General features: G+C 44.9%; 1 protein-coding gene across 1 annotated transcript in view; it reads left to right on the forward strand.

Moving 5' to 3' along the window:
- LOC136114556 (cardiomyopathy-associated protein 5-like) overlaps window positions 1–24,872 on the forward strand; it is a 104,432-nt gene extending 79,560 nt beyond the window's left edge. The window contains 1 exon segment of the mRNA XM_071801631.1: window positions 24,843–24,872. Coding sequence (XP_071657732.1) covers window positions 24,843–24,872 — 30 coding nt within the window.
- Window positions 24,873–27,527: the final 2,655 nt, after the last annotated feature.

A 27,527-nucleotide genomic window follows, 5' to 3' on the forward strand; every position in this document is an offset into this window, starting at 1 on the left:
GTGTCTTCTGCCACCAGGGCACCCACCCCATTCATCAGTGGGCCTACATTGCCTCTGGTACTAGTTTTATCTGCTATGTATTTGAAAAAGTTCTTTTTGCTGTCCTTGACCCCTCTCGCCAGCTGTAATCCTAAGGCGGCCTTGGCTATCCTAGCTGCCTTCCTACATCCTCTAACAGCAGCCTTATATTCCTCCCAAGTGGCCAGCCCCTGCTTCCATGACCTGTAAACTCTCCTCTTCTGCTTGACATTACCCAACAGATCCCTATTCAACCACACAGGTCTCCTGGCTACCTTCCTCGACTTACTACGTGTGGGGATGCTCTGATCCTGAGCATGGAAGAAACAATCTCTGAATGCAATCCAGCTCTCTTGGGCCCCTTTTCCTTCAAGCAGTCTTGCCCATGGGATTTCCCCCAGCAATTGCTTGAAAAGGCCAAAGTTAGCCCTGTTAAAGTCCAGGGTTGCAATTCTACTTGCTATTCTGTTCCTGCCACACAAGATGCTGAACTCCACCATCTCATGGTCACTGCAACCCAGGTAGACCTCAACCTTTACTGCTTCGACCAGACCCTCCTTGTTAGTGAGGATGAGATCCAGCAGTGCACCTCTCCTAGTTGGCTCCTCCACCATCTGCATGAGGAAGTTATCATCAATGCACTGGAGGAACCTCCTGGACTGTGGCTGGCTGGCTGAATGATCCTTCCAGCAAACATCAGGGAAGTTAAAATCACCCACAACAACCAGGGCCTGTGACTGGGAGGCCAGTCTCAGCTGCGCATAGAAGGCCTCATCAACTTCCTCAGCCTGATCTGGTGGCCTATAATAGACACCTACAACCGTATCACCCCTGTCAACCTGTCCCTTGATCCTGACCCATACACTCTGAACTCGTTCCTCATCTGCTCCTGGGCAGAATTTAGTACATTACAGTTGCTCACAGAGAGAGCAACTCCACCACCACGCCTGGCTGGCCTGTCTTTCCTGAAAAGGGCGTAGCCATCCATGACCACATTCCAGTCATGTGAACTGTCCCACCACGTTTCTGTAATTGCCACCAGATCATAATCTCCCAACCGAACACAGGATTCTTACTCCTCCTGCGTATTCCCCATGCTGCGTGCATTGGTGTACAGGCATTTCAGGGAGTGAGCAGAGCAGACCAATTTCTCCCTAGGGGCACAGGAGGCCATCCGGTCCTCATCCGTTTTAGAATGCTACCCCACTGGGACAAGCCCAGCTACAACCCCGCCCCCCTTCGAACCTAGTTTAAAGCTCTCCAAATGAGCCCGGCTAATTCCCGTCCCAGCATCCTTTTGCCCCTGCGAGATAAGCCTTTCTCGCATAACACTGTCCGTACTAGAGTCTTATAAAACCAGCCATTATCAAAAAATCCAAAGCCCTGCCTGTAGCACCAGTCTTGGAGCCAACCATTTAGAGACTGAATTTTCCCATTCAACCCCACATCGTCACTTGAAGAGGGAAGGAGTGAAGAGAAGATCACTTGAGCCCCTGAGTCTTTCACCATCCTTCCCAAGACCTTGAAATGGTTCTTCATTCCCCTCAGACTACGGGAAGCAGCTTCCTCCCCATCTGTCTGGAAGACCAGCAGCGGGCAGTAGTCTGTCGGGTGCACCAGTCTGGGGAACTCTCTAGCAATATCCTTGATCCGGGTTCCAGGTAGACTACAGACTTCCCTAAGATGAGGGTCAACCCTGCATATTGGGCCTTCTGTTCCCTTCAGAAGGGAATTTCCTATTACAATCACCCTTCTTTCTTTCTTATCAGAGGCGGTCTTAAGTTGTGTAGTCAACCACCTCTTCCTATGTGACCTTGTAGGCAGGCTTGGCACCACCTCCTCACCTACCTCTTCTTCAAGATCCAGGGCCTCAAACCTATTACGGAGGGGCACCTGGGGAGGCAAATCAGGCAGGGAGGGGGGCTGCCCGTGATGCCGAACTGGAATACACTTCCAACCCTCATCTTCTTTTAGGTCCCCTACCTCTGCCCGACAGCAACAAGGGTGGGGCTGCCTCAGGACCTCCGCCTCTGTCCGAGAGGGCAGGAGGTCCATCTCCTTTTCAGGGGTACCTCCCTGGGGCCTTTCCGACTGGCACGTCAGGGTTTTACTCCACCAGTCGATCTCCCTTTCACACTCCCTGATGGACCTCAGCGTCTCAACCTCCTCCTTAAATTTCACAACCATCTTGAGCAGATCTTGCACCTGCTCACACCTCACACAAGTAGAGTGCTGGCCTCCCTCCCCCAGCAGCAGCAGGCTCTGGCACTCCCTGCAGCCGGAGACCTGAACAACCACCGTTCGGGACAGAACCTCAGTCTGCGTTGCCACAGTCTTTTTGAGACAAGCTCTCCTTCCGGAGGCGACCATGGTCATCAGCAGTCTGGGATGCTGGCAATAAGTTGGAGGGAATGACAAGCAACAAGTGCTCTCTGCACCCTGCTGCACAAGCTACCACACCCGCTGCACAAGCTACCACACCCGCTGCACAAGCTGGTGGCTCCTCTCTGCACCTGGTGGGCAGCGACTTCTTGTTAATGACTGAACATGTTTGATATCCACAATGGGATTTTCTTGCAAACCATGGGTGCAGTTAATTGTGTTCTGCTTTTTTTCAGTTGTCATGAGCCTTTATGTTGTGAATGATAGAATATCTACTGTTTTTAAATGTTACCACTAGAGATTCAGCTCCTGTCATAGCACATAAATATTATTTAAACAATTTTAGCCTAAATGCTGTTCTGAGTCACAAAGACAAGAAGTGACACTGGTAATTCTATGTAAACTCACAGCATCCCAAGGAAAGGATGCTGAATGTTTTGAACATGAAGTACTGGTTCCACATCTCTTGAGCAATAGAGTCCCTGAGAAGGTTTTCTGAATGCCATTCTGCAAGTTCCTCTCAGTCAAGCATTCGCTCCTCAACAGATATCTCATTCAGAAGAACCTGAACCTAGATAGAGTCTCTAGAAATGACCAAGACAGAAAAAACCCTAAGGGCTCTGATGCAGAACAAGGGTCTTAGTCAGATGAGGTGTTAGTGTCAGTGGGTGTGCTGTATTGGCCAAGATAGGGTTAATTCCACACGAAGCTGGGAGGATGACAGCCAGGACATCTGACCCAAAACTAGCCAAAGGGATTTTCAATACCGTATAGGTTCATGCTCAGTTTAAAACTGGGGGTTGGCCGGCGGGGCCAGGAAATCTCTCTCACTGCTGTGGGAGTCACAGCGGTCCAGGGTGCTCTTTGTTTTCTGGGACCATGTGTTTCGGTTCTAGTGTGTTTCTAGCATGAGCTGCTGTCCAGGATGGGGGAGGTTTTGTTGTGTGCTGCAGTCTGGGGTTCGCAATCCAATTGCTGCTCAGTGGGATCGTTACTCGGAAACGGGCTGCACATTGGTTTTGCCACATGTTGGGAGATTGCATTGTGTATCCCTTTGTGGAGAGTTTTTGGATGTGTGCTATGAACAAGACAGAGCTTGATGTGGCTGTGGTGCGGGCTAAGACCTGCACGGAAGGTTTTCCTGGAGACACCAAAGACAGAAGGGAAGTAAACAGAAGCTGGTCTGCCCTCGACCCAGGCTGCAGGAGGGGTGCCGTCGTCACTGTGCATGAACAGTTTGTGGACAGTGCCCTGCAGCTAATCACCATAGTGGGGGGGGAAGAGTGACTGCAAGTGTAACCAATCGTAGCCTGCGCTTGCCGCATGGCCTTTGGGTAAAGAGTATATAAGGGTTGGAAAAAACGTGGTCTGGTGGACACTGATATTCAGTGTTGTTAAGAGTTCATTAAAGGGTACTGATGTTAAATTCATATTGAATTAGACTCATTACTTTCACCGGCCCGCGAGTCACACTCAAAGAGGTCCTGCCAGCAATTTTGCATTCTCCACATCATACATCATATGGTAGCAGGAAGGATGGTTCACAAAGCAGAATCTCCGGAGCGCAATTTACTGCGGTAAGCAGCATTCATAAAGACGGAGCCAAGCCGGGTTGCAGGGGAGTGTGCTCTGTCCGGTAACAAAAGACAAGCACCAGACGAGCTGACCGCTCGCCTCCTACTTTAAGATCGCGCTGATAAGATAATGGAACTTGAAACAGCCGCGGCACTGTTGACGACTATTGTCTCTAAGAGAGGTATCAAATCGTCACAGGAAAAGTTAATCACATTGATTTTTTTAGCCCAGAAATGGGGACACTTTGGAGAAATTCCACTTTTGTTTTCCCCAACGGAATGGAGATTAGTGGGGGACACCATGTGGGAAAAGACTATCAGAGGGGAAGAAGAGAAAGAAATTAAAGCTCTGAGAGATTTGTGGAGAACCGTGTTAGAATCATTGAAAGTAATGAAGTCAGAACAAGGCACTGCCCTGAGAGCCGCGAGGGCGCTTGTCCCAGAACAAACCTGGACTGACAAAACTTGTCGGTCAAAAGAGAAGAGAGGCCTGTGGGCTACTCTGTGGGGTCTGCCTGCCGTTCAGGGTGGTTGAGGGGTCCCGGCTCGGCCAATACTCTCGCAATCCGATCTGCGGCGGGAGTTGGAAACTTTGCCGTCCTTAAACAAAGAACCAGAAGTTTCCCCCTCTGAGTCTCTGGGGCAATGTGAGAAGAAAGCGGAAGTGCAACTAGTCGACTGTCCGGATGTGGGAGGCCCTGAGTGCCACCCTCCTCCTACAGCTCCGCCTCTGCCCTACCCTGAGTCAGACACGCCCCCCTCCGAGACTATCGCGACAGCCGGGGCCGCCCCACAACTTGCCTCTGCAAACACCTGCAGAAGTTTCTTGTGAACCTCCTACTACATCATTGGGCTCACCCCAAGCAGTAGAGCAGTTACTGCAAGTTATTACCAGCAAGCTTGAACAACTTGACTTGCGAGTGTCAGATGTAGAGAAAAATAAGAAACAAATCGAGTTTCAAAAACCAGCTTGCCTTCCACAAACAATGCAACCAAAGGTACCTATAGATTCTACTGACCAACCGCAGCCCCGACGTGGCAGATGATCAGGGGTCATCAAAGATGCCATCCTAGAAGGTGATTGGTCTCCAGCAAAATTAACCCTACCGGTAATTCAAAATATGAACACCCAGACAGCGGTATGGGAACCACATGAATGGAAAATTTTACAGCAAGCAAAACAATCACCAACTATGGTATACGTTCAGAAGCGACCAGGCAAATACTGCATTGGATTTTTACCGCTGATTTATTGTGTCCCATGGACTGCCAAAATTTAATGCGCCTATTACTAACTCCAGCACAATTCCTCCTGTGGGAATCAGCCTGGTATCAACGAGCACAGCAAGAAACAGCAAAACACACCAGTCCAAATCACCCATTAACCAATGTGGTACCTGATGCCTATACAGGTCGTGGACAGTATGCTACCATAGAAGTTCAACTGCGATTTACTGCTGAAATTCACCGGAAAGCTGTACAACTTGCCCTAGATGCCTTCTTAACCTTACCAGGACCATTAGCTCCCTCATTCAGCGAAATACACCAAGGCACTACAGAAAATTTCTCGCAGTTTATTGACCGGCTACATGAAGGAGTAATGCAAAACCCGGACTTATCAGAAGAAATGAAAAATCAAATGTTTCAGTTGCTAGCTTTTGATAATGCAAATTCAAAGACTAAACAAATATTAGCAACTCTACCACCAGGATCTTCAGTAGAACAAATGCTGACGCGAGTAGCCAGGACAGAAGAACAGCAAAATGCAGAGGTGATGGCTGCCGCTTTCGAAGGGGTCATGCAGAGATCTCTTCGACAAGTTAGCCAGCAAGTCTCATCTACAATACAACCAGTTGTAGCAGCAGTTCAGCGATCTACAAATAAATTATATAAATCATCATACAATTCCTGTCATCGCTGTGGAAGTAAAGAACACGTCCGAACAAACTGTACTGCAGCAGTTTGGTGTGACAAATGCCAGTCTAACACTCATGCTACAAAAACTTGCCGGAGATCGGGAAACGGTCAAGTGAGCGCGAACGGAGTGCACGCGAGGACACAAAGAACATCTCCGAACCTGTATCACAATCAGCGACCAACCGTGAACCAGACTTCTTTCACCTCAACAAGCCAAGCACCGCAGGAAGCCTTGGAGTTGATGTGGAGACAGCAGTAGATATAACATTGACCAATACTGCAGTTCACAGAATACCAACTAATGCTAAAGGACCTTTATTTCGACAAGATAGTCTCATTGGAGGCCTATTGATTGGCCATTCTTCTGCTAGTATCAAGGGTCTTATAGTAATACCAGGTATAATTGATGCAGACTTCACAGGAACTGTTCAAATCCTGGCCTACACTCTGCATCCGCCAATTTTTATACCTTCTGGGAGTAGAATAGCTCAGGTAGTAGCATTGGAAAACTGCCTACCAATGCTTCCAGGAGTTCCTCCAGCATCCTCAACAGAAAGGCGTGATAAAGGATTTGGATCGACAGGTCCTGCAGTTTGCTTCACCTCATCAATGACTCAGCGTCCCATGTTACGTGTACAACTATTTCGATCTGATTCTACTGTTGTTGTAGATGTAAATGCAATGCTTGATACTGGAGCTGATGTCTCCATCATTAGTCAATTCAAATGGCCACGAAAATGGAAACTTCAAAAATCAATCTCTTCCACTTTAGCTGGAGTAGGGAGTCAAACTACTCCAAATATAAGTGTATGTAATGGAATTGCCAAGCAGCCTTGAGGCGCTTATTGGCCGTGGCGTCTTGGGGCAACTTGGTGCCGTGTTAACTACTTCACCTTTTCCTTAGTGGTCACTGGAAAGCAGTCGCCCAACCCTCCATTGACCTGGTTAACAGATAGCCCAGTTTGGGTTGACCAGTGGCCATTAACGGAAGAGCGATTGCAAAAGGCACATGAATTAGTAGAAGAGCAATTAGTTGCAGGTCATATCAAGCCTTCTACTAGTCCATGGAATACCCCGATTTTTGTAATACCAAAAAAGAGTGGAAAGTGGCGATTATTACATGACTTGCAAAAGGTAAATGATCAAATGCAAGCCATGGGTGCCTTACAGACTGGATTACCATCACCTGTAATGCTACCAGAAAATTGGCATATTCTAATTATAGATTTAAAGGATTGTTTCTTTACCATTGCTTTACATGAACAAGATACACAGCGTTTTGCATTTACACTGCCTTCTGTAAACAAAGCGGAACCAGCTAAAAGGTATGAGTGGGTAGTGCTGCCGCAAGGTATGAAAAATTCTCCTACACTGTGCCAAATGTATGTTGCATAGGCACTTCAACCTATTCGTGCATCATGGAAACAAACAATTATTTATCATTATATGGATGATATTCTGTTCTGTCAGCAAGCTGAGTTCACAGAAAGTTCCATAGTCCTAATTATGATCAAACTCAAAGAAAAGGGGTTGGTCATAGCTCCAGAGAAAGTTCAAAAGTCTGCACCTTGGAAATACCTTGGTTGGTCCATTTGTGATGCACAGATTCGTCCACAAAAAACTGAATTACATGCTGATTTACAAACATTAAATGATGTCCAAAAATTGTTAGGGGACATACAATGGATTAGAAATTGCGTAGGCATTACTAACAATGATATAGCACCTCTTACTTCACTTCTAAAAGGAGGTGATCCAGCTGAGAAAATAAGCTTAGAGTCCGTGCATCTCAAATGTCTTTCTGATATTATACAAAAAGTACAGACAAATTGGTCTAGCCGAAGACTTTCTGATCGACCAATTTCCCTCCTTATTAGCAATCTAGAACATCCGTGTGCAATCATCTGCCAGTGGCAAAACAAAGACGGGGAATTCCCCATAGATCTTGCTACAGATTCTTCCTTTTGTGCCACTGTCAGATTGAAAACAGAAAATGATTTACGATTATTAGAATGGGTTTTTCTTAGTGTCCAACCAAAATTCATCATTCAAACAAGACCAGAAGCAGTTGGAGAATTGATTCGAAAAGGAAGATCTCGAATATTAGAAATTAGCGGTCAGGAACCAGATGACATCAGTATTCCGATAAATGGAGCCGATTTAGAATGGTGGCTGAGACATTCGGTGCCTATTCAGAATGCATTATTAGGATTTATAGGCAAGGTACATTCATGACAACCAAAAGGGAAGCTATGGCAATTTCTTAGAACAAATCAGTGGTTAGAGAGAAGCAAAGTAAAAGCAAAACCTGTTGAAGGGCTTACAGTATATACAGATGCAGGAAAACGAAGACACCAGGCAGCATGTGTCTGGCAAGAGAATAGTCAATGGAAACAACATCTAATTGAAGGTTCAAAAGAGGATTCATTGCAGACTTTAGAGCTCACGGCAGTAATACGGGCCTTAAATAATTGGTTGAAATCTGCTTTAAATGTTGTCACAGATTCTTTGTATGTAGCAGGTGTAATACCCAGAATGGAAAATGCTCTGCTAAGACAATCGAATAATCCTCGATTAGGAAAATTGTTTGTACAATTGAGAGCTATTTTAAATCAAAGAAAAGAACCCTGCTGTGTGATTCACATCCGCAGTCATCAATGGAATCTTGGTCTAGGTGAAGGAAATCAAATTGCAGATAGTTTAGTAAGTTCAGTACAGCACATGCCTCCAACAGATAAATTCCAACAAGCGAGACAAAGTCATGAGAGCTTTCATCAAAATGCCAGAGGTCTCCAAAGACAATTCGATTTAACTTTAAATGAAGCAAGAAGTATTGTACAGGCATGTCCTCAGTGTGGAAGCCAGATGTTAGGTATAGGAATCGGTGTCAATCCTCGAGGTTTAAAAGCCTTAGAAGTATGGCAAATGGATGTGACACATGTGCCAGAATTTGGAAGACTTAAATATGTGCATGTCACAATTGATACTTTTTCAAAAATGATATGGGCTACTGCTTTACCAGGGGAAAAAGCACTACATGTATGTAAACATCTCACAGCTTGTTTTGCTGTAATGGGTGTCCCAGAAAAGATTAAGACAGACAATGGCCCTGCCTATGTTAGACAGAAAGTTAGAACTTTTCTAATGAAATGGGGAATTAAACATGTTACAGGTATACCTCATTCCCCAACGGGCCAAGGAATCATCAAGAGGGCACATCAAATGATTAAAGGGTATTTGAACAAGCAGAAGCAGTAAGAGTTAGATTGTCAACAGCACTTAGCAAAGGTGTTGTTTACCTTGGATTATTTATGTTTAACTGGAGATCATGAGGAGCCTCCTGTGATCATTCATCATTATCAGATCAGACTAGGAAGGAAAAACACTTTACCGGAATTCATGGTGAGATATCGTGATCCCACCACTGGATTGTGGAAGGGACCAGTACCTGTTATTTTTAATGGTAGAGGGTATATGTGTCTCTCCACAGACCAGGATCCATTGTGGGTTCCAAGCCAAGCAGTAAAGCTGGAGTGGAAACAAACTCAATCAAATCAACTCCCTGCAACAGAACCTTCAGAGATCACAGAGTGAGGCATAACCTTTGCATTAATTTAGCTGTGACATGTATGTGTAATATAGTTATATAAGTAGTTCTTTAAACACCACTACCTTCTGAGTAAGTTTATCAACACCCAGTACATAGTTTCTTACATGTTGAGTACCATTAAACCAAAGTTCTTGGAATTTGTTTAATCAATCCATTGCGATATTTAAATGGCAATGGAATACCTCAAGTTTACTAAGAAGAAAAATATTAGCGCATGGTTTGACAACCATGACAATTGCAATGATCGCCTTTCCGTAGGATCAGAGCCACAGGAAATCGAACCGATTGATTTTTTGGTTTTAAAAGAGTAACAAATTCGCTTGGCCTAGGGGGGTGGATTAAAGGTTTATTGCAAAGTGCATTGTTTATGTTGATTGTTGTTGTTATGTATATGTATATGTATATGTATATGTATATGTATATGTATATGTATATGTATATGTATATGTATATGTATATGTATATGTATATGTTATGTATAAGTTGTTTTTTATCACATAACAAACAAGGATTAGAACGCACAGCTAATCAAGCCTGGCTTGTCCAAAAAGAAAAAAAGGAGGAATTGTGGAGAGTTTTTGGATGTGTGCAATGAACAAGCCAGAGCTTGATGTGGCTGTGGTGCGGGCTAAGACCTGCACGAAAGGTTTTCCTGGAGACACCAAAGACAGAAGGGAAGTAAACAGAAGCTGGTCTGCCCTCGACCCAGGCTGCAGGAGGGGCGCCGTCGTCGCTGCGCATGAACAGTTTGTGGACAGTGCCCTGCAGCTAATCACCATAGTGGGGGGGGAAGAGTGACTGCAAGTGTAACCAATCGTAGCCTGCGCTTGCCACATGGCCTTTGGGTAAAGACTATATAAGGGTTGGAAAAACGTGGTCTGGTGGACATCATTGATATTCAGTGTTGTTAAGAGTTCATTAAAGGGTACTGATGTTAAATTCATATTGAATTAGACTCATTACTCTCACCGACCCACGAGTCACGCTCAAAGAGGTCCTGCCGGCAATTTTGCATTCTCCACATCATACATCATCCCTTTCTTTGTATATTCTTTCATTATTATTATTTCTGTTATTGTGCTTTTAAAGTGCCTAAAATCTAACATCTGTGAACCTTTTTCTTCTTAACTTAGTAAATGCCTAAAATCTATGACCCTTATTCATATAGACTTATTTTATTACTAATTGCTGATTTTAGGTATCACTAAGATAAAATAACCAACTAAGGGGAAGGACAAGGAGTAGGTATCTGAAGATGACTTTAAAACAGTACCAGTGCTTCTGCATTGACTAAATAAGCCTGTGCAGGGTTTCCATCAGCAAAGACTTGGATCCTGAATATCACATTTTTCTAGGGTGAAATACAAACAAGCAAACAAAACCAATAGAAAACGCCTAAGAAGCCATGGGCCATTGCAGCAATGAGAATGAGGCATACAGACACATAGACAGAAACACACACAGAGTTCTTGTTAGCAGTGAGAGCAGAGCCAGGCAGAGCTGAGCCAAGCTGAGCTGAGCCCTCTTTTACTAACAATTCCCAATTTATGGGTTTACAGATACGGGCCCGGACCAAGAGGTTAGACAGGATGTTTTTTCAAAAAATATTGTTCCAAGCACACCACACTCATCTTGTGACTGTTTTTAGTCACGTTCTCATGCATATCTTGTGGGCGACATTCTGACCCACTCATTCACATGCCCAGACCCAACATTCACACATCATACATATGGTTTTCCAACCTGAGATATCATTCTCACTGGCCTGGGCTATCACTCCTTGCACTCATAAAAAACATACTTCTGTATAACCTGTCCAAGGCCCTTTATGTTTGACTAATTGCTGTGATTTAATCATGTTAGTATTATTTGTCCAGATGGTCATGTTAGTATTGGTTTTCCTTTATCATCCATGTGGCTGGAGCCATACATCCTGCCGTTCCCGCAGGTCATAAGGACCGGTTTTCTAGATTTGGGGATGCACAAACAAAATTTGTTATGTTCATCTTAACCACACAAATCCAACACTGGTCAAATTATTCTCCCCTTTCGTTTTCCTCGGGAATGCAAACCGGATTTAAAAGCAGATACACATTGCCATTTGGGTAACATCTGGTGGTGATAAGAAGCCTCTGTGTCAGTTAATGCAGCTCACAGCTGGATTAATTATAAGAAAAAAGAAATGTCTTCAATGGCTACTGAACTGTTGAACCCCTGTGGAGCTGAGTAGGAGCGAGGAAGGTTCTTATTAAATTTCCTCCTGTGTTATCATCTGGCTGTGCCTTACAAAAGGGGCAGGAGCCCTGAGTCCTAAGTCCTGGCTGAGTGAGATGGCTTAAAGTGCCCTAGTCTGTGTTTAAGCTGTCAGCAGATGCCACGTCAGAGGGTACTTGGTGGTATGGAAATCACTCCTGCTGTGCACCGTAGCATCAGTGCAGTCCTGCTATAATCACCCTGGTGAAGAGTCAGGAAATAGGTCTGGATCTTGAAAAGCAGAGGGGAGATCAGCTCACCATATGAAGGACAATCAGCTCCTGCAAGAGAAGTGGATTTCTGAGGCCAGTCAGAGCAACAGGCTGGCTGTTTTGAAGAGCCAAGCCTGGGGTGGATGGGCATGAAGACCAAGCTATGAGAGCTACCTATAGCTACCATGTTTGAGTCTCTTCTCTAGATTACACACCTTGGAGCAGAAGGGCTGGTTGGGTTGGAGGAGGGTGGGAGCTCTGCAGTCAGCAGTTATCAATATTAACTTATATTTCAATCATGCCTTAATGCTACTACAACAGGGGCTCATCACCAGCTTCTCATTCTTTGTGAAAATCTGGGATCCTAGAGGATTTCTCAGATCCTTTATTATTCTACTAGTGTAGAATTGGTATAAGGATATAGGGAGGGTCTTGAAAGGTCTTGCTTAGTTTACGATGTCAGTATTAGCCCTTGTATCGCCTCCTAGGAAAAAACTCAGAGCTGCTGCAGGTGATATGAAACCTACACTTGACAGCAAATAAAACAAAAAAAGTAGTTGAATATTTTGGTGAGGTGCGAGAAAAATGGGGAGCTGCTGTTGACTTTGCCTAAGTGGCTTATGTGGTTCTTCATCTAGTCAAGATGCAATGCCAAGCTGAAAAGTCATGAACTCCCTATTTCAAGACATTTTGAGTATGTGCCAACACTCTCATGCTATTATTTTTTGGTCTATTTTGTATTGGGAAAACCCTTTAGATACAGTATTGTACTGACAAATGAAGTACAGCACATAGACCCAGTGAGGAATCCAAGTAAAACTGAGAGTAGCACATGGCCCAATGTAGGTGTCATTGTACACAGATATATGAGTGTCGTCTTATTATAGCAATTTCCAAACTGTGGGGTCACAAAGAAGCTAGTTAGCTCAAGAGATGATAGTCCTTAAATGCTGAGGTAGACAGAAATGATTGCCATATAGTCATGTTGACTGAGAATGCTCTTTGTGCCTTGTAAAATCTAAAATCTCATGTTTCTCACCACCTCTTTTAATTTAGCTTTCTGTTGAGGGTTTTAATATGAGAAGTAATTAGAAGTAAATATGGAGGTTTTCTCCATCTGCTCATATTTTAAATCTACATCTGGCCAAGTCCAGCACACTGAATTTGCAATAGGTTTTTCTCTGTGCTATGTACAGTACAACTCATATAAAGCTCTAGACAGAAGGTTTGCAGGAGGAAGCAGTGAAATTGTCATAGCACTGATCCTCCTCCCAGACCCCCGTGTTCCCTGCAGGGCAATGAACAGAAGGACAAACCCTGCCATTTCCAGAGTGTTTTCTGGCAATGGAGACAGAGCATCTATGCTGTAGGAGGGGATGGGGAGCGCTGGGTTGAGGACGAAGGAATGTGCTGGGTGCAGGGAGAGGGCTGCTGTGGGGCTCTGCAATCACAACCAGTCAGGGCAGGACACTGCTTTCCTATTTTCCTTTGCTGCTTAAGGACTCACTAGCTCCACAGTTTATAAAATCTCTGCAGTGGTGTCCAAAGTAATCCTGACCTGGAAAAAAAGATTATTTTCCTCTCCTTATTTTAGTGTCCCATTAAGTTAACTAGACCGGAAAGACAGACTTGTCCTAAGGAATACTGGCCTATATTTCTGTCAGAGAAATTATAAGGGCTTATAATGCAAAAGATCACTTTATCGAAACACTTTAATTGCCTTTTCAGTTGGTGTTAACTTTCCAAAATTTTGAAAACTGCTGATGTTTGAGAAGTTTGATGTTTTTGCCTGCAGCAAGGGCACAGCTGAATTGTTTTGTTTAGGAGGAAGCTTTATACAACAATCAGTCTTGCTCAGATGGCACATGTGCTTTTTCAGACACTGGCAGAAATGCTGTCATAACAGGAACATTTTGTCCCCAGAAACACTTGGAAAAGAAAAAACCCAAAAGATGGTCATTGTTCCCACCTGGAGGGAAAAGGCTGCCTGACATATCCAACTTGTCCTGTTGCACAAGCCCCAATCTGGTCCAGAGCTGTGTGGCAGAGTGCGTGGTTGTCCATTAGGAATATGAGAGCCTCCAGAGCTCCCCAGCAGCATGAAGGAGTGACTGGGTAGACAACAGGAAATTCAGAATGCTTGCCAGGAGCCCTGGGAAAGCTGGGCACTTTCAGTTTCAGGTACGATGTCAGTTGTTCTTTTTTCTTAGCTAAGTTACATGAGCATAAGCAAAACAATACTGCCATTTTAAATAACAAGTTTAACTTTTAATTCCTCTGAAATCTCTCTGGTTTCCCAAGGATTGCGGTAAAAATATAGCTTCTGTAATCCTCAAGAAGTTGTCTTTCTACTTGATGGCAAATTCCTTCTCTATTTATTTCCTTAACCATTTATTGCATTTTTTCTTTTTTTTTGAGTCTATAGACTGGGATACCTCTAAATCACACCAGTAGTCTTTATAATTTCCCACCAGAACACAGCTGGCCTCATGTGAGTTTGAGCCCAGGGTCCTGCAAGCATATGCCAAGAGTGCAAACTGCTTGCTGATGTGGTAGCCCAGAAGTCCCCACAAAAAGCATCATTAGGCCCATGGACCACTGTTAAATGCTTATTTGCCACCAGGTCACATTTCTCAGTCTGTGTGAAAAAGGGTGACTGGAGTTCTGTTTGGTCTCCCAGCAGAGGTCTGATCTGGATGGAGATCTCTGCTCAGTCGGTCAGAACACCAATTGGTGAAGAGAGTCAAGGGAATTAGAATGTACCTCAACTCCTTATCTGACAACCCATGAAATGCAGCCTCCCGTAAGTCACAGTGTTAGTAAAGCCTCTCTGATACCACAGAGCCATCCAGATCATGGAGCAGAGCCCTGCAGTGAATGGTGCACATTCTGGGCACAAATCAGCAAGGCTCAGGAGGCAGCTAGGTCACTGTTTGGATGAATTTGGGCTTTTCTCGAAAAAGCTCAGAAGATCAATCATTAATCTGATTCCCAGTCAAGAAGACTGTCCCTAAGGAGATGATGTGACATGTTGCAGCATTCTCTGTGCACTTTCAGGGGCCCTGAGGACCTCACCAGCAGTCACAGGGAAGGCAACACACTGAAGTGGAGCATGAACCTTGCAACTTTGCCTTTTCTTTTTTTTTTTTTTTTCCCCACTGTGCTATCTAGGAGGTGATCTCTTTTTTTTCCATTTTTCCTGGAGTAAATGTTATTAGAAGCAGGGAGATAAACTGGGAAGCCAGTGGAGCAGAGACAAGGGCTAGAGCCACTGCTTTTATCTCCCAGGAGGAATTCTACTGTGCAAAAATGTGTGAAACCAGTGAATTTTAGCTACCCGTTTGTGAGAGCTTGTCATGCTGGTCTTGAAATGCAGGGAGGGCTGGCCACATCTCTGGATGAATGGCCATGCAAACAGAATGCTTGGTCTCACAGAGGTGCACTGATGTGTAGTGGCTGGGTGGCCCGAATCTCCAGCAAGGACTCCAGTATCTCACAGCCTGGAATGCAGCTGTGTGCACAGCCTCAGCTTACAATTAAGCAGTGAGACTTAGTCATTGTCTCCCTGCCAGCCACTTCCAGAGCTTAACCGTACTTCAGTGCCCTGTTGTACGTGGTGTGTCTTGTGCCTCTCAGCCACACTGAGAGGTTGATAGATTGATATGGGGTTCCCAGGGCCATGAATACTTAGCTATGTGTGACACCATGGGTGTCATTTAGATGTCTGTAGATCTCAAAAAAGAGTCAGTTTTATATCCATCATTAATGCCATCACAGATAAGGTCAGAATTTGTGTGGAGCTGGGTCAGGAGTCTAAAACTCTGCCCTCAGCACCTCCTTTGCCTGATTTTAATGATGCTTATGCAGCACCCAGTAACCCCTTCATGACTAAGACAGCAGAACACAAAGGGGTGATGCAAAATGCCGTGAAAAAGCTATGGAACACAGCAATTTTTCTTTCACTTTTCCAATTACTTAAAACCATAACAACCACCAGAACATGACGGAATACCTGCTCCTGTGTATTGCCTTTCTGAAATTCAAGCAGCTTGTCAGGAATGTGAGTTAATTGTTTTACTGGTTGTTGTTACAATTGTTTCCTTGTGATATTGTTTGTATAAGTGCATTGTAAGCCTTTTCCCCACTTTTCCCACTCGTGCCGCAAGCCGCTCCGTGCTTCCCCCCCCCCACCTTCTCATGGTTTTTACTTATGAGATGGGGTCAGAAACGACAGTTTTCAGTCATGTTCCTAAGAAATTAGTACTGGGAGGTGGTTTAGAACATAGGAAAGCACTTGGAAATATGAGGAAGGAAGATCTTGTGAAATAATATAATTAATGGTGGCTGCTGTATAAGTTCAGTGACTAGGAAAAGTGTCTGGAGAATAGAACCTTGAAGTATAACACTTTGTTGTTTTTAATGCAAGAAGAGCAGGACCAAAATAAAACTCTACAAGAGATCATTGAATCATTTCAGACAATTTTACAGGCGGAATGGTATGAACTTCAACAAGCTGGGAGAGAATTAACTGATAACACACAAGTCATAGAAAACTTGCTGAACTCTGCGCGATACTTTTCCTTATTAACCTGTTTTCTTTGTAGGTATGCGTTTAAGCATATTACAGTTTAATAGGTCTTTGTCTGTTATATGGTACAGTAAGTTCATAGACTGTTAAATAATGAGAAACTATGGACTCAAAATGTGCGTTTTATGATTATACAGAAGACTGTGACTAGTTCAGTTCTTTACTGCGTTAATGTGTTGATAAGATTTTGTGTGTGACAGTTGTTACTTTTGTTTCTAGTATGCTAGCTTTATTCCAATATCCAGACTTGCGCAACTCTGTGATAGGCTGTGTCTCATCTCGATGTGCTGGATTTGGCTCTTTTGTATGCACATCAAGTAAAGAATCCTGGCTTTGGCATAACAGTTGTAGCGCACCAGATGAGACACTAATAAAAGCCTTGCCCAGTCCAGCTTGCTGTGGCAGCGGGGGGGCAGGTGCCCATTGGGCTCCAGCACACACTGACCTGTTTTGTCAGGGAGACCCAGCAATACCTCTGCCTGGCTGAGCAGTAAGCACTTCAAAGGTGCAACGCTAAAATCGAGATATAGTCTTGAATTACTGTAACTGTGATCTATCTGCATATTTGAACTTGGTATTTGGTTTTCTTATCTGAGCTCAGCATTTTAATTTGCATATTTATATTTGGTACCAAAATAATTTTGTTTGGGGAGATAATTACAAAATGGGAACTGGTTCCGCTACTAAAATACCACCTTGCTCCCCCTTAGGATGCATCCTTATACATTAGAGGAATTGCTGTTATTGTTATTTAATAATTTTGAGACCAGAAAATAATTTAAGTAGTTAAACTCTGATTCGCATTGAATTTATGTGTTTGTTGGAGGAATGGGAAAGAAAACTAAATGCTTTGATGGATGTGAAATTGGAGGAGGTTGTATTTAAAAGTTGCTAGAATATGACCTGATTTGAATCTAGGAAAATTAAAGTAATCGATTGATGGTTAATATGCTGTTTATCGACATCTGTGAGACATTTCAAACGGTAAATGGGGCTGAGGAATGCAACTATTGCTCAGCTAATTAGAATTGCATATAGAGTGTATTATGGCTGGAATGAAATGGGAAAATTAAAAAAGCAAAATATCCTAGGCCTGTGCTGTATTGTTTCAACAGAAATTTCAGGCCTGTATCAAGCTGCAGGATAAACTTAGCTCCCTGGCAGCTCCCACTTAGTACCAGCAATTAATGTCACCTGCATGGCCTTGCCTGTATCTAAACTGCAGCAAGAATTAAAAAAAAAGAAAAACCTGGCTGCCCGCTTTTAAAGCCGTGAAAGGGGGATTTTCTCTCGCCGTGCACTGCAGAAATGTTGTAATACTGAATGGAGCAGTCTGAGGGTGAAATTTAAAGGCATCCCTAGTGGATCCATAGTTCTATTGAAACTGAGAAATTAAACCAAAAATTTGTTAATAGACTTATTCTTTGGTAACAGGTTGTAAAAGACTTCTTAGTAAATTCACTGTGATAGTCTTTGAGATGGTGGGAAAGACAGACCATTTTTTGAAACCAATGGAATGCTAAATTTGGAACAAAGTTTTAACAGATGAATTCATGTAGTTGTCAGAAAGCCCTATATCTCTCTTGGGTCAGGATTGGTTAAGTAAATTGTAATCTCAAATAACGTTTTTTGAGAATTCTGTTTAGTTGCATGTCCTACAAGAAGCTGCTTGGATGGTGCAGATCTGCTTGCTGCAAGTGAGACATCTCCAAGAAAATTTTGAATTCTGTATTTCCACTAGTATTAACAGCTAATGTTTCAATTAAGCAAACACTACACTGATATATCTGAAAACAGGACTTCAGTCTGGTAAGGGAAAAAATATCCAATAAATATGACAACCAAAATGGAGTTAGAAACTTTGATTAATACATTTATGACAACCTTACAGGCTGACTGCATTCAATTGGACTTGCAGATTTGTCTATTTATAGCTACAACATAGAAACAACCTGTGGCTATTGTGGGACAGTATGATGAGAATACAAACAGACTGATATACTTGGAATGGATTTTTTTGCCCAATTCTTTCCATAAAACTATTACTGAGCCCCTGAAATTGATTGTTACTCTGATCAAAAAAGGCAGAGAATGGATTCAGGCTTTAGTAGGTCATGATCTATCTGTCATATATGTACCTTCTGTGAAAGCAGGTTTTGATTTTTTTTATTCGCAATCTCTGTCCTCGCAAATTGCGCTAGGTGATTTTCTTAACAGCATAGCTTTTGGCATGCCTAAATGTAAATTGCTTCAAAATCTACATGTCTTCGATGTCAGACCACAGATCGTACTTGTATTCGGTCCTATCCCAAGTGCTCACACAGTTTTTGTTGATGGTTCAGGGAAGTCTCATAAAGCTGTAGTGGTCTGGCGTGAAGATAACGATTGCCATCATTCTGTTAAAATTTTTGAAGTTTCAACCCAATTAGTGGAACTTGGTGCAGTTTTGCCTGCCTTAGAGTTTTTTAGGGAGGAACCTCTGAATTTGGTTTGTGATTCTGAGTACATAGTCAAGGTCCTACAGTGCATCCCCTCCACTTTTCTTAAAGAAATCTGGCAACAGCAGCTTTTTGATATGTTTGTATCATTGCAAACTGCATTACAGCTTCCCAAACACCCACTGTTTGTTACTCATATACGCTCTCATACAACTTTACCAGGTCCCATAATTGAAGGTAATGCAATTGCGGATTCTTATACTGTAGCTACAGTCCACTTCCAGTCTGCCAGGGCTTTACATGCTTTCTTCCATCAGAATGCTGCTGCCTTAAAAAAGATGTTTGGTCTCTCGAGCAAGCGAGAGACATAGTGCGCTCTTGCCCGGAATGTCAAGGTCTGATTACAAGCTCGCCCTCCCTTGGAGTTAACCCTCGTGGACTCTCAGCTAATGACATTTGGCAGTCTGATGTTACCCATGTTTCATTTTTTGGCCATTTGAAATACGTACATGTTTCTATAAGTACTTTTTCAGGTATGCTTTGTGTATCTGCACATACAAGTGAGAAAAGCAGAGATGTTCAGCGTCACTGGACCCGCTGTTTTGCTATGTCGGTAGTACCACAACAGATTAAAACTGACAACAGTCCTGGATACACTTCTAGATCCACGCAAGATTTTTTTACAGCAATGGGGTGTTTCGCATGTCACAGGTATTCCACTTTCTCCCAATGGACAGGCTATTATTGAACGAGCACATTCTACGATGAAACGGATGTTATTAAAACAAAAAAGGGAGAATATGACACCTCAGGAACAATTAGACAATGCAATATATGCTTTAAATTTTTTGAATCGTACTATGCCTCCCTCCTCTATCGCAGCAGTGGAAAAACACTTCCGTGTTCCAGATGCACTATCTCAGAGACCAAAGGTTTTATACCGGGATCCCCTGCTCAACAGTCAGTGGCAAGGGCCTGTAGGGTTAATCAGCTGGGGAAGGGGGTATGCTTGTGTTCTTCTTCCAACAGGACCAAAGTGGCTTCCTGTGAAATATGTTAAACCTTTCTACGAGCTGGACAAACACAATGCAGGACCTAATGCCAGAGATAAAGTATCTGTCCCTGCAGCAGAGGGCAACAAAGAAACAGAAGAGGCCAAAAGAAGAGGTACTAGCATATCAGAATGATACAGATTTACATTATTTGGACTGGGGACTAACTGGCGAAAAAACTTTCAATGCATTTGTTTTCCTTATTAGTATGGCTAACCAGCATTCTCCACAGTATCACAGTATGTTTGGGATTGGAAGGGACCTCAAAAGATCATCTAGTCCAATCCCCCTGCTGGAGCAGGAACGTCTAGGTGAAGTGGCACAGGAACATGTCCAGGCAGGTTTTGAAAGTCTCCAGAGTAGGAGATTCCGCAACCTCCCTGGGCAGCCTGTTCCAGTGCTCTGTCACCCTCACTGAGAAGAAGTTTTTTCTCAAATTTAAGTGGAACCTCTTGTGTTCCAGCTTGATCCCATTACCCCTTGTCCTATCATTGGTTTTCACTGAGAAGAGCCTGGCTCCATCCTCATGAGACTCACCCTTTATATACTTATAAACATTAATAAGGTCACCCCTCAGTCTCCTCTTCTCTAAACTAAAGAGACCAAGCTCCCTCAGCCTTTCTTCATAAGGGAGGTGCTCCACTCCCTTAATCATCTTTGTTGCCCTACGTTGGACCCTCTCCAGCAGTTCCCTGTCCTTCTTGAACTGAGGGGCCCAGAACTGGACACAATATTCCAGATGGGGTCTCACTGGGGCGGAGTAGAGGGGAAGGAGGACCTCTCTCGATCTACTAACCACCCCCCTTCTAATACACCCCAGGATGCCATTGGCCTTCCTGGCCACAAAGGCACAGTGCTGGCTCATGGTCATCCTGTTGTCCACCAGGACCCCCAGGTCCCTTTCCCCTACACAGCTCCTAATATGTAATTTCCCAACCTATTCTGGAACCTAGGATTATTCCTGCCCAGATGCAGGACTCTACACTTTCCCTTGTTAAATTTCATCAGGTTATTCCCCACCCAACTCTCCAGCCTGTCCAGGTCCCGCTGGATGGCAGCACAGCCTTCTGGCGTGTCAGCCACTCCTCCCAACTTAGTGTCATCAGCAAACTTGCTGATAGTACACTCAATTCCCTCGTCCAAATCGTTAATGAATATATTGAATAATATTGGCCCCAGTACTGACCCCTGAGGCACTCCACTAGATACTGGCCTCCAATTAGACTCCGCACCATTAACTACCACTCTCTGGCTTCTCTCTTTAAGCCAGTTTGCAACCCACCTCACTACTCTATTGTCTAGACCACATCTCCTCAACTTAGCTGTGAGGATGCTGTGGGAGACTGTGTCAAAGGCTTTACTGAAGTCAAGGTATACCACATCCACCACTCTGCCATCATCCATCCACCTTGTTACATTCTCATAAAAGGCTATGAGGTTGGTCAAGCACGACTTAACCTTGGTAAAGCCATGCTGACTGCCCCTAATGACCCTCTTATCCCTGATATGCCTTGAGATGGCACCAAGAATAAGCTGTTCCATTACTTTCCCAGGGACAGATGTGAGGCTGACTGGTTTATAGTTACCCGGGTCCTCCCTCTTGCCCTTTTTGAAGATTGGAGTGACATTTGCTTTCCTCCAATCCTCTGGCATCTCTCCCGTTTCCCAAGACTTGGCAAAGATGATGGAGACCGGTCTAGCAGTGACTTCAGCCAGTTCCCTCAGTATCCGCGGGTGCATCCCATCTGGACCCATGGATTTATGGATGTCCAGACTATTTAATTGCTCCCTAACCCAGTCCTCATCGACTAAAGCAAACACCTGCATTGACCTGGCTTCATCCGGGGTCTCAGGGGTACAGGGCTCCCCAGGACAGCCTCCAGCAGAGTAGACAGAGACAAAGAAGGCATTCAGTAATTCTGCCTTCTCTGTGTCTTCTGCCACCAGGGCACCCACCCCATTCATCAGTGGGCCTACATTGCCTCTGGTATTAGTTTTATCTGCTATGTATTTGAAAAAGTTCTTTTTGCTGTCCTTGACCCCTCTCACCAGCTGTAATTCTAAGGAGGCCTTGGCTATCCTAGCTGCCTTCCTGCATCCTCTAACAGCAGCCTTATATTCCTCCCAAGTGGCAAGGCCCCTGCTTCCATGACCTGTAAACTCTCCTCTTCTGCTTGACATTACCCAACAGATCCCTTTTCAACCACACAGGCCTCCTGGCTCCCTTCCTCGACTTCCTACGTGTGGGGATGCTCTGATCCTGAGCATGGAAGAAGCAATCTCTGAATGCAATCCAGCTCTCTTGGGCCCCTTTTCCTTCAAGTAGTCTTACCCATGGGATTTCCCCCAGCAATTGCTTGAAAAGGCCAAAGTTAGCCCTGTTAAAGTCCAGGGTTGCAATTCTACTTGCTGTTCTGTTCCTGCCACACAAGATGCTGAACTCCACCATCTCGTGGTCACTGCAACCCAGGCAGCCCTCAACCTTTACTGCTTCGACCAGACCCTCCTTGTTAGTGAGGATGAGATCCAGCAGCGCACCTCTCCTAGTCGGCTCCTCCACCATCTGCATGAGGAAGTTATCATCAATGCACTGGAGGAACCTCCTGGACTGTGGCTGGCTGGCTGAATGGTCCTTCCAGCAAACATCAGGGAAGTTAAAATCACCCACAACAACCAGGGCCTGTGACTGGGAGGCCACTCTCAGCTGCGCATAGAAGGCCTCATCAACTTCCTCAGCCTGATCTGGTGGCCTATAATAGACACCTACAACCGTATCACCCCTGCCAGCCTGTCTCTTGATCCTGACCCATACACTCTGAACTCATTCCTTATCCGCTCCTGGGCAGAATTTAGTACATTACAGTTGCTCTCTCACATAGAGAGCAACTCCACCACCACGCCTGGCTGGCCTGTCTTTCCTGAAAAGGGCGTAGCCATCCATGACCACATTCCAGTCATGTGAACTGTCCCACCACATTTCTGTAATTGCCACCAGATCATAATCTCCCGACCGAACATAGGATTCTAACTCCTCCTGCTTATTCCCCACGCTGCGCGCATTGGTGTACAGGCATTTCAGGGAGCGAGCAGAGCACACCAATTTCTCCCTAGGGGCATAGGAGGCCACCCGGTCCTCATCCGTTTTAGAATGCTGCCCCACTGGGACAGGCCCAACTACAACCCCATCCCCCTTCGAGCCTAGTTTAAAGCTCTCCAAATGAGCCCAGCTAATTCCTGCCCCAGCATCCTTTTGCCCCTGCGAGATAAACCTTTCCCACGTAACACTGTCTGGACTGGAGTCTTATAAAACCAACCATTATCAAAAAATCCAAAGCCCTGCCTGTAGCACCAGTCTTGGAGCCAACCATTTAGAGATTGAATTTTTTTATTCCATCCCACATTGTCACTTGAAGAGGGAAGGAGTGAGGAGAAGATCACTTGAGCCCCTGAGTCTTTCACCATCCTTCCCAAGACCTTGAAATGGTTCTGCATTCCCCTCAGACTACGGGAAGCAGCTTCCTCCCCATCTGCCTGGAAGACCAGCAGCGGGTAGTAGTCTGTCGGGTGCACCAGTCTGGGGAACTCTCTAGCGATATCCTTGATCCAGGCTCCAGGTAGACTACAAACTTCCCTAAGATGAGGGTCAACTCTGCATATTGGGCCCTCTGTTCCTTTCAGAAGGGAATTTCCTATTACAATCACCCTTCTTTCTTTCTTATCAGAGGCAGTCTTAAGTTGTGAAATCAGCCACCTCTTCCTATGTGACCTTGTAGGCAGGCTTGGCACCACCTCCTCACCTACCTCTTCTTCAAGATCCAGGGTCTCAAACCTATTACGGAGGGGCACCTGGGGAGGCAAAGCAGGCAGGAAGGGGGGCTGCCCGTGATGCCGAACTGGAATACACTTCCAACCCTCATCTTCTTTTAGGTCCCCTACCTCTGCCTGACAGCAACAAGGGTCGGGCTGTCTTAGGACTTCCGCCTCTGTCTGAGAGGGCAGGAGGTCCATCTCCTTTTGGGGGGTACCTCCCTGGGGCCTTTCCGACTGGCACGTCAGGGTGTTACTCCACCAGTCGATCTCCCTTTCACATTCCCTGATGGACCTCAGCGTCTCAACCTCCTCCTTAAGTTTCACAACCATCTTGAGCAGATCTTGCACCTGCTCACACCTCACACAAGTAGAGTGCTGGCCTCCCTCCCCCAGCAGCAGCAGGCTCTGGCACTCCCTGCAGCCGGAGACCTGAACAACCACTGTTCGGGACAGAATCTCAGTCTGCGTTGCCACAGTCTTTTTGAGACAAGCTCTCCTTCTGGAGGCGACCATGGTCATCAGCAGTCGGGGTCGCTGGCGATAAGTTAGAGGGACTGACAAGCAACAAGTGCTCTCTGCACCCTGCTGCACAAGCTACCACACCTGCTTCTGCAGCGCAGTGTGAGTGGAACTCAGCCACTACACAAGCTGGTTTCTCCTTTCTGCACCTGGTGGGCAGCGACTAGTCTCTGACGTCCCAAAGGTTTTTTCAAGGCAAGGGGAGGGGGTGTGATTGCCGCTACCGTGGGAACGCTCCCTGCCACGTCAGCCGCTCTCTCGCAATGGCTGCCAGGGCTTCAGGGATCGGGACACGCCGGGAATCACGCTGTCCCTGTACGTTTCCCTCTGAGCTTCCTAATCTCGGCTGAACCTCGTGGTTGGCTGAACCTCACCGGCTCTGGCTCTCACTGGGCTGGCTCCGATCAGCTGACTGATATTTGTTGATAACTGTAGTTGTTGTAATTTGTATTATTCTCTTCTATTGTAGGTTGATTTTCAACAAGAAGATGACATATAAGGTATGATGACCACAGTGGGCATTCAAAATCACCAGCAGAATGCCCCCTTTTGACTTTGGAGGCAAGAGGTGACTTTACCACCACTCCAAAGTAGTTTGTCAGATGACTGTGGTCACAGGCTGGATTGTGAGGCAGTACACATTCCCCTGAAATCTGGAGCTTTCAATGAGGAGGTTGATGGCTCTTTAGCACCTTCTGTGCCCCACTGTGCCTGTCCCCACATATATACACCTAGAATGGTACCAAGGTATTGTCAATCAGCTTCACCTCTACCAACTGATGGGTTAGGAGGGGTGGGACCCTCGGTCAATTGACAGGGTCCTTAACAAAGGAGGTGCCCAGACTAGCTGAGAAGCTTCTCGACTATGTTGTAATGTCCACAGCTACATCTGGCCAAACAATGAAATGGGGATCCCGCCGAAGACCTCCTTTGAGTGGTCTTCTGGGAGCTGCGGGTCTGTGAACTGGAGTCCTTTCCTTAGACAGGAACACCATCTAAGGAAACTTCCTGGGATTAATGACACCTCACTTCTTTATTTGAGTGAGTGACTATTTCTTGTGAGTACCCTGAACTAAAAGGCCTCTAGTTTTGTTTCTTGTGAGTGACTACATGCACGTTGTGGATCCTCGTTATTCTTATGATATTGGATATAAATAATCTCCTTAGCTGATACCTTAACCTGTATTTTCTGTTATCAGAGTGATAAATATATGTAATATCGTTGAAATTGAATTATAGTGTTTATGAGTGATATGAAGTAAAGTAACAGTCTTAGCTAATGTGCAAGGCCTGATTTAGGATTTAGCCAGTACCCTGCAAAATAATTACATAGTTTGTAAGAATTAGGACTTTAAGAGAAAATGGCTAACATTATCTAATAGCATGAACTGATTAGACCCTAAAACTTCATTTTCAGATCTCAATCTGCATATATGGGTTTTTGTGGGAATTGGATATGCTTGTGTGATGTTTTTTCTTGTAGTCCTCCGAATCATCTGGAGAATGATACAGAATGCAAAGAAGAACAAAAACAGGGTCCTTACTGCGCTCACTGAGAACCTAATGTTTAAAACAAAAAAGGGGGAAATGTTGGAAAGCAAAATGTGGGAAAGCAAGATGTGCGGTTCCAGCCACCTGGATGATAAAGGAAGATCAATACTAACATGACCATCTGGACGGTCAAAGACATAATACTAACATAATAATATATAAAGGGCCTTGGACAAGTTACTTTGAAGTACGTTTCTCGTAATTGTAAAAAGTTATAGCCCAGACTTGTGAGAATGGTATCTCGGGCCGGATAACCACCCCTAAGTGCATGGGATGTGTGAATGTCCTTGGGCCCGGTCTGTGAATGAGTGGAAAAACAAGTGAGACAAACATCACATGAGTTTAGTGTGTTCTTAATAACAATTAGTGGAGAAGCACCTTTTTGTAAACATCTTAGTCCATGCCTGTACCTGTAAATCCTATAAATTGTCAATGGTGAATATAGAAGGCAGCCTAGGCCTAAGTCAGCTCTCTGCTTGGCCAGACTCTGCGCTCCTTCCTGAACAAGATCTCTGCCTCTGCATGAATTTCTGACTGCGTCCTGGTATGCATCGTTCCTAATTGCCGCAGTTATTGGTCACCAGAGAGAAGAGTTCAGTGCCTACCCTTCCTCTTCCCCTTGTGAGGAAGCTGTAGACTGCGATGAGGTCTCTTCTTAGTCTCCTCCAGGCTGAACAAACCAAGTGACTTTAGCTGCTCTTCATATGGCTTCCTCTCCAAACCCTTCACCAACTTCATAGCCTTCTTCTTGACACTCTCTAGTAGCATAATATTTTTTTTTTATCCCAGAACTGCACACAGTGCTCCAGGTGAGGCCGTGCCAGTGCAGAGTAGTGCAGGACAATCATCTCCCTCGCCCAGCTGGCAATGCTGTGCTTGATGCACCCCAGGACATGGGTGGCCCTCTTGGCTGCCAGGGTACGCTGTTGGCTCGTGTTCAACTTGCTGTCAACCAGAACCCCCAGATCCCTCTCTACACAGCTGCTCACCAGCATCTCATCTCCCAGTCTGGATGTACAGCCAGGGTTGCCATGTCCCAGGTGCAAAATCCAGCACTTGCTCTTATTGAACTTCATGCGGTTGGTGATTGCCCAGTTCTCCAGTTTGTCCAGATCCCTCTGCAGGGCCTCTCTGCCCTCGAGAGTGTCGACAGCTCCTCTCAATTTCATGTAATCAGCAAACTTACTAAGCAATCCCTCAAGTCCTGAGTCTAAGTCATTTATAGACATTGAAGAGTGCTGACCCTAAGATGGATCCCTGCGGAACCCCGCTAGTGACTGGTCGCCAGCCTGACATAAACCCATTTACTAGAACCCTTTGAGCCTGTCCCATCAGCCAATTGCTCACCCACTGTATTGTGTGTTTACCCAGCTGTATGCTACCATCTTGTCCAGGAGGATACTGCGAAAGACAGTATCAAAGGTTTTACTGAAATCCAAAAAGATCACATCGACAGACTTCCCTTGGTCAACTAGGTGGGTAATCTTGTCGTAGAACGTAATTAAGTTTGACAAGCAAGACTTTCCCCTCATGAACCCATGCTGGCTGGGACCAATGACTGAGCTGTCATTCAGTTGTTTTTCAATAACTTCCAGAACAATCT

This window comes from Patagioenas fasciata, chromosome W (assembly GCF_037038585.1).
Source record: "Patagioenas fasciata isolate bPatFas1 chromosome W, bPatFas1.hap1, whole genome shotgun sequence".
In the NCBI taxonomy this organism is placed as follows: domain Eukaryota; kingdom Metazoa; phylum Chordata; class Aves; order Columbiformes; family Columbidae; genus Patagioenas; species Patagioenas fasciata.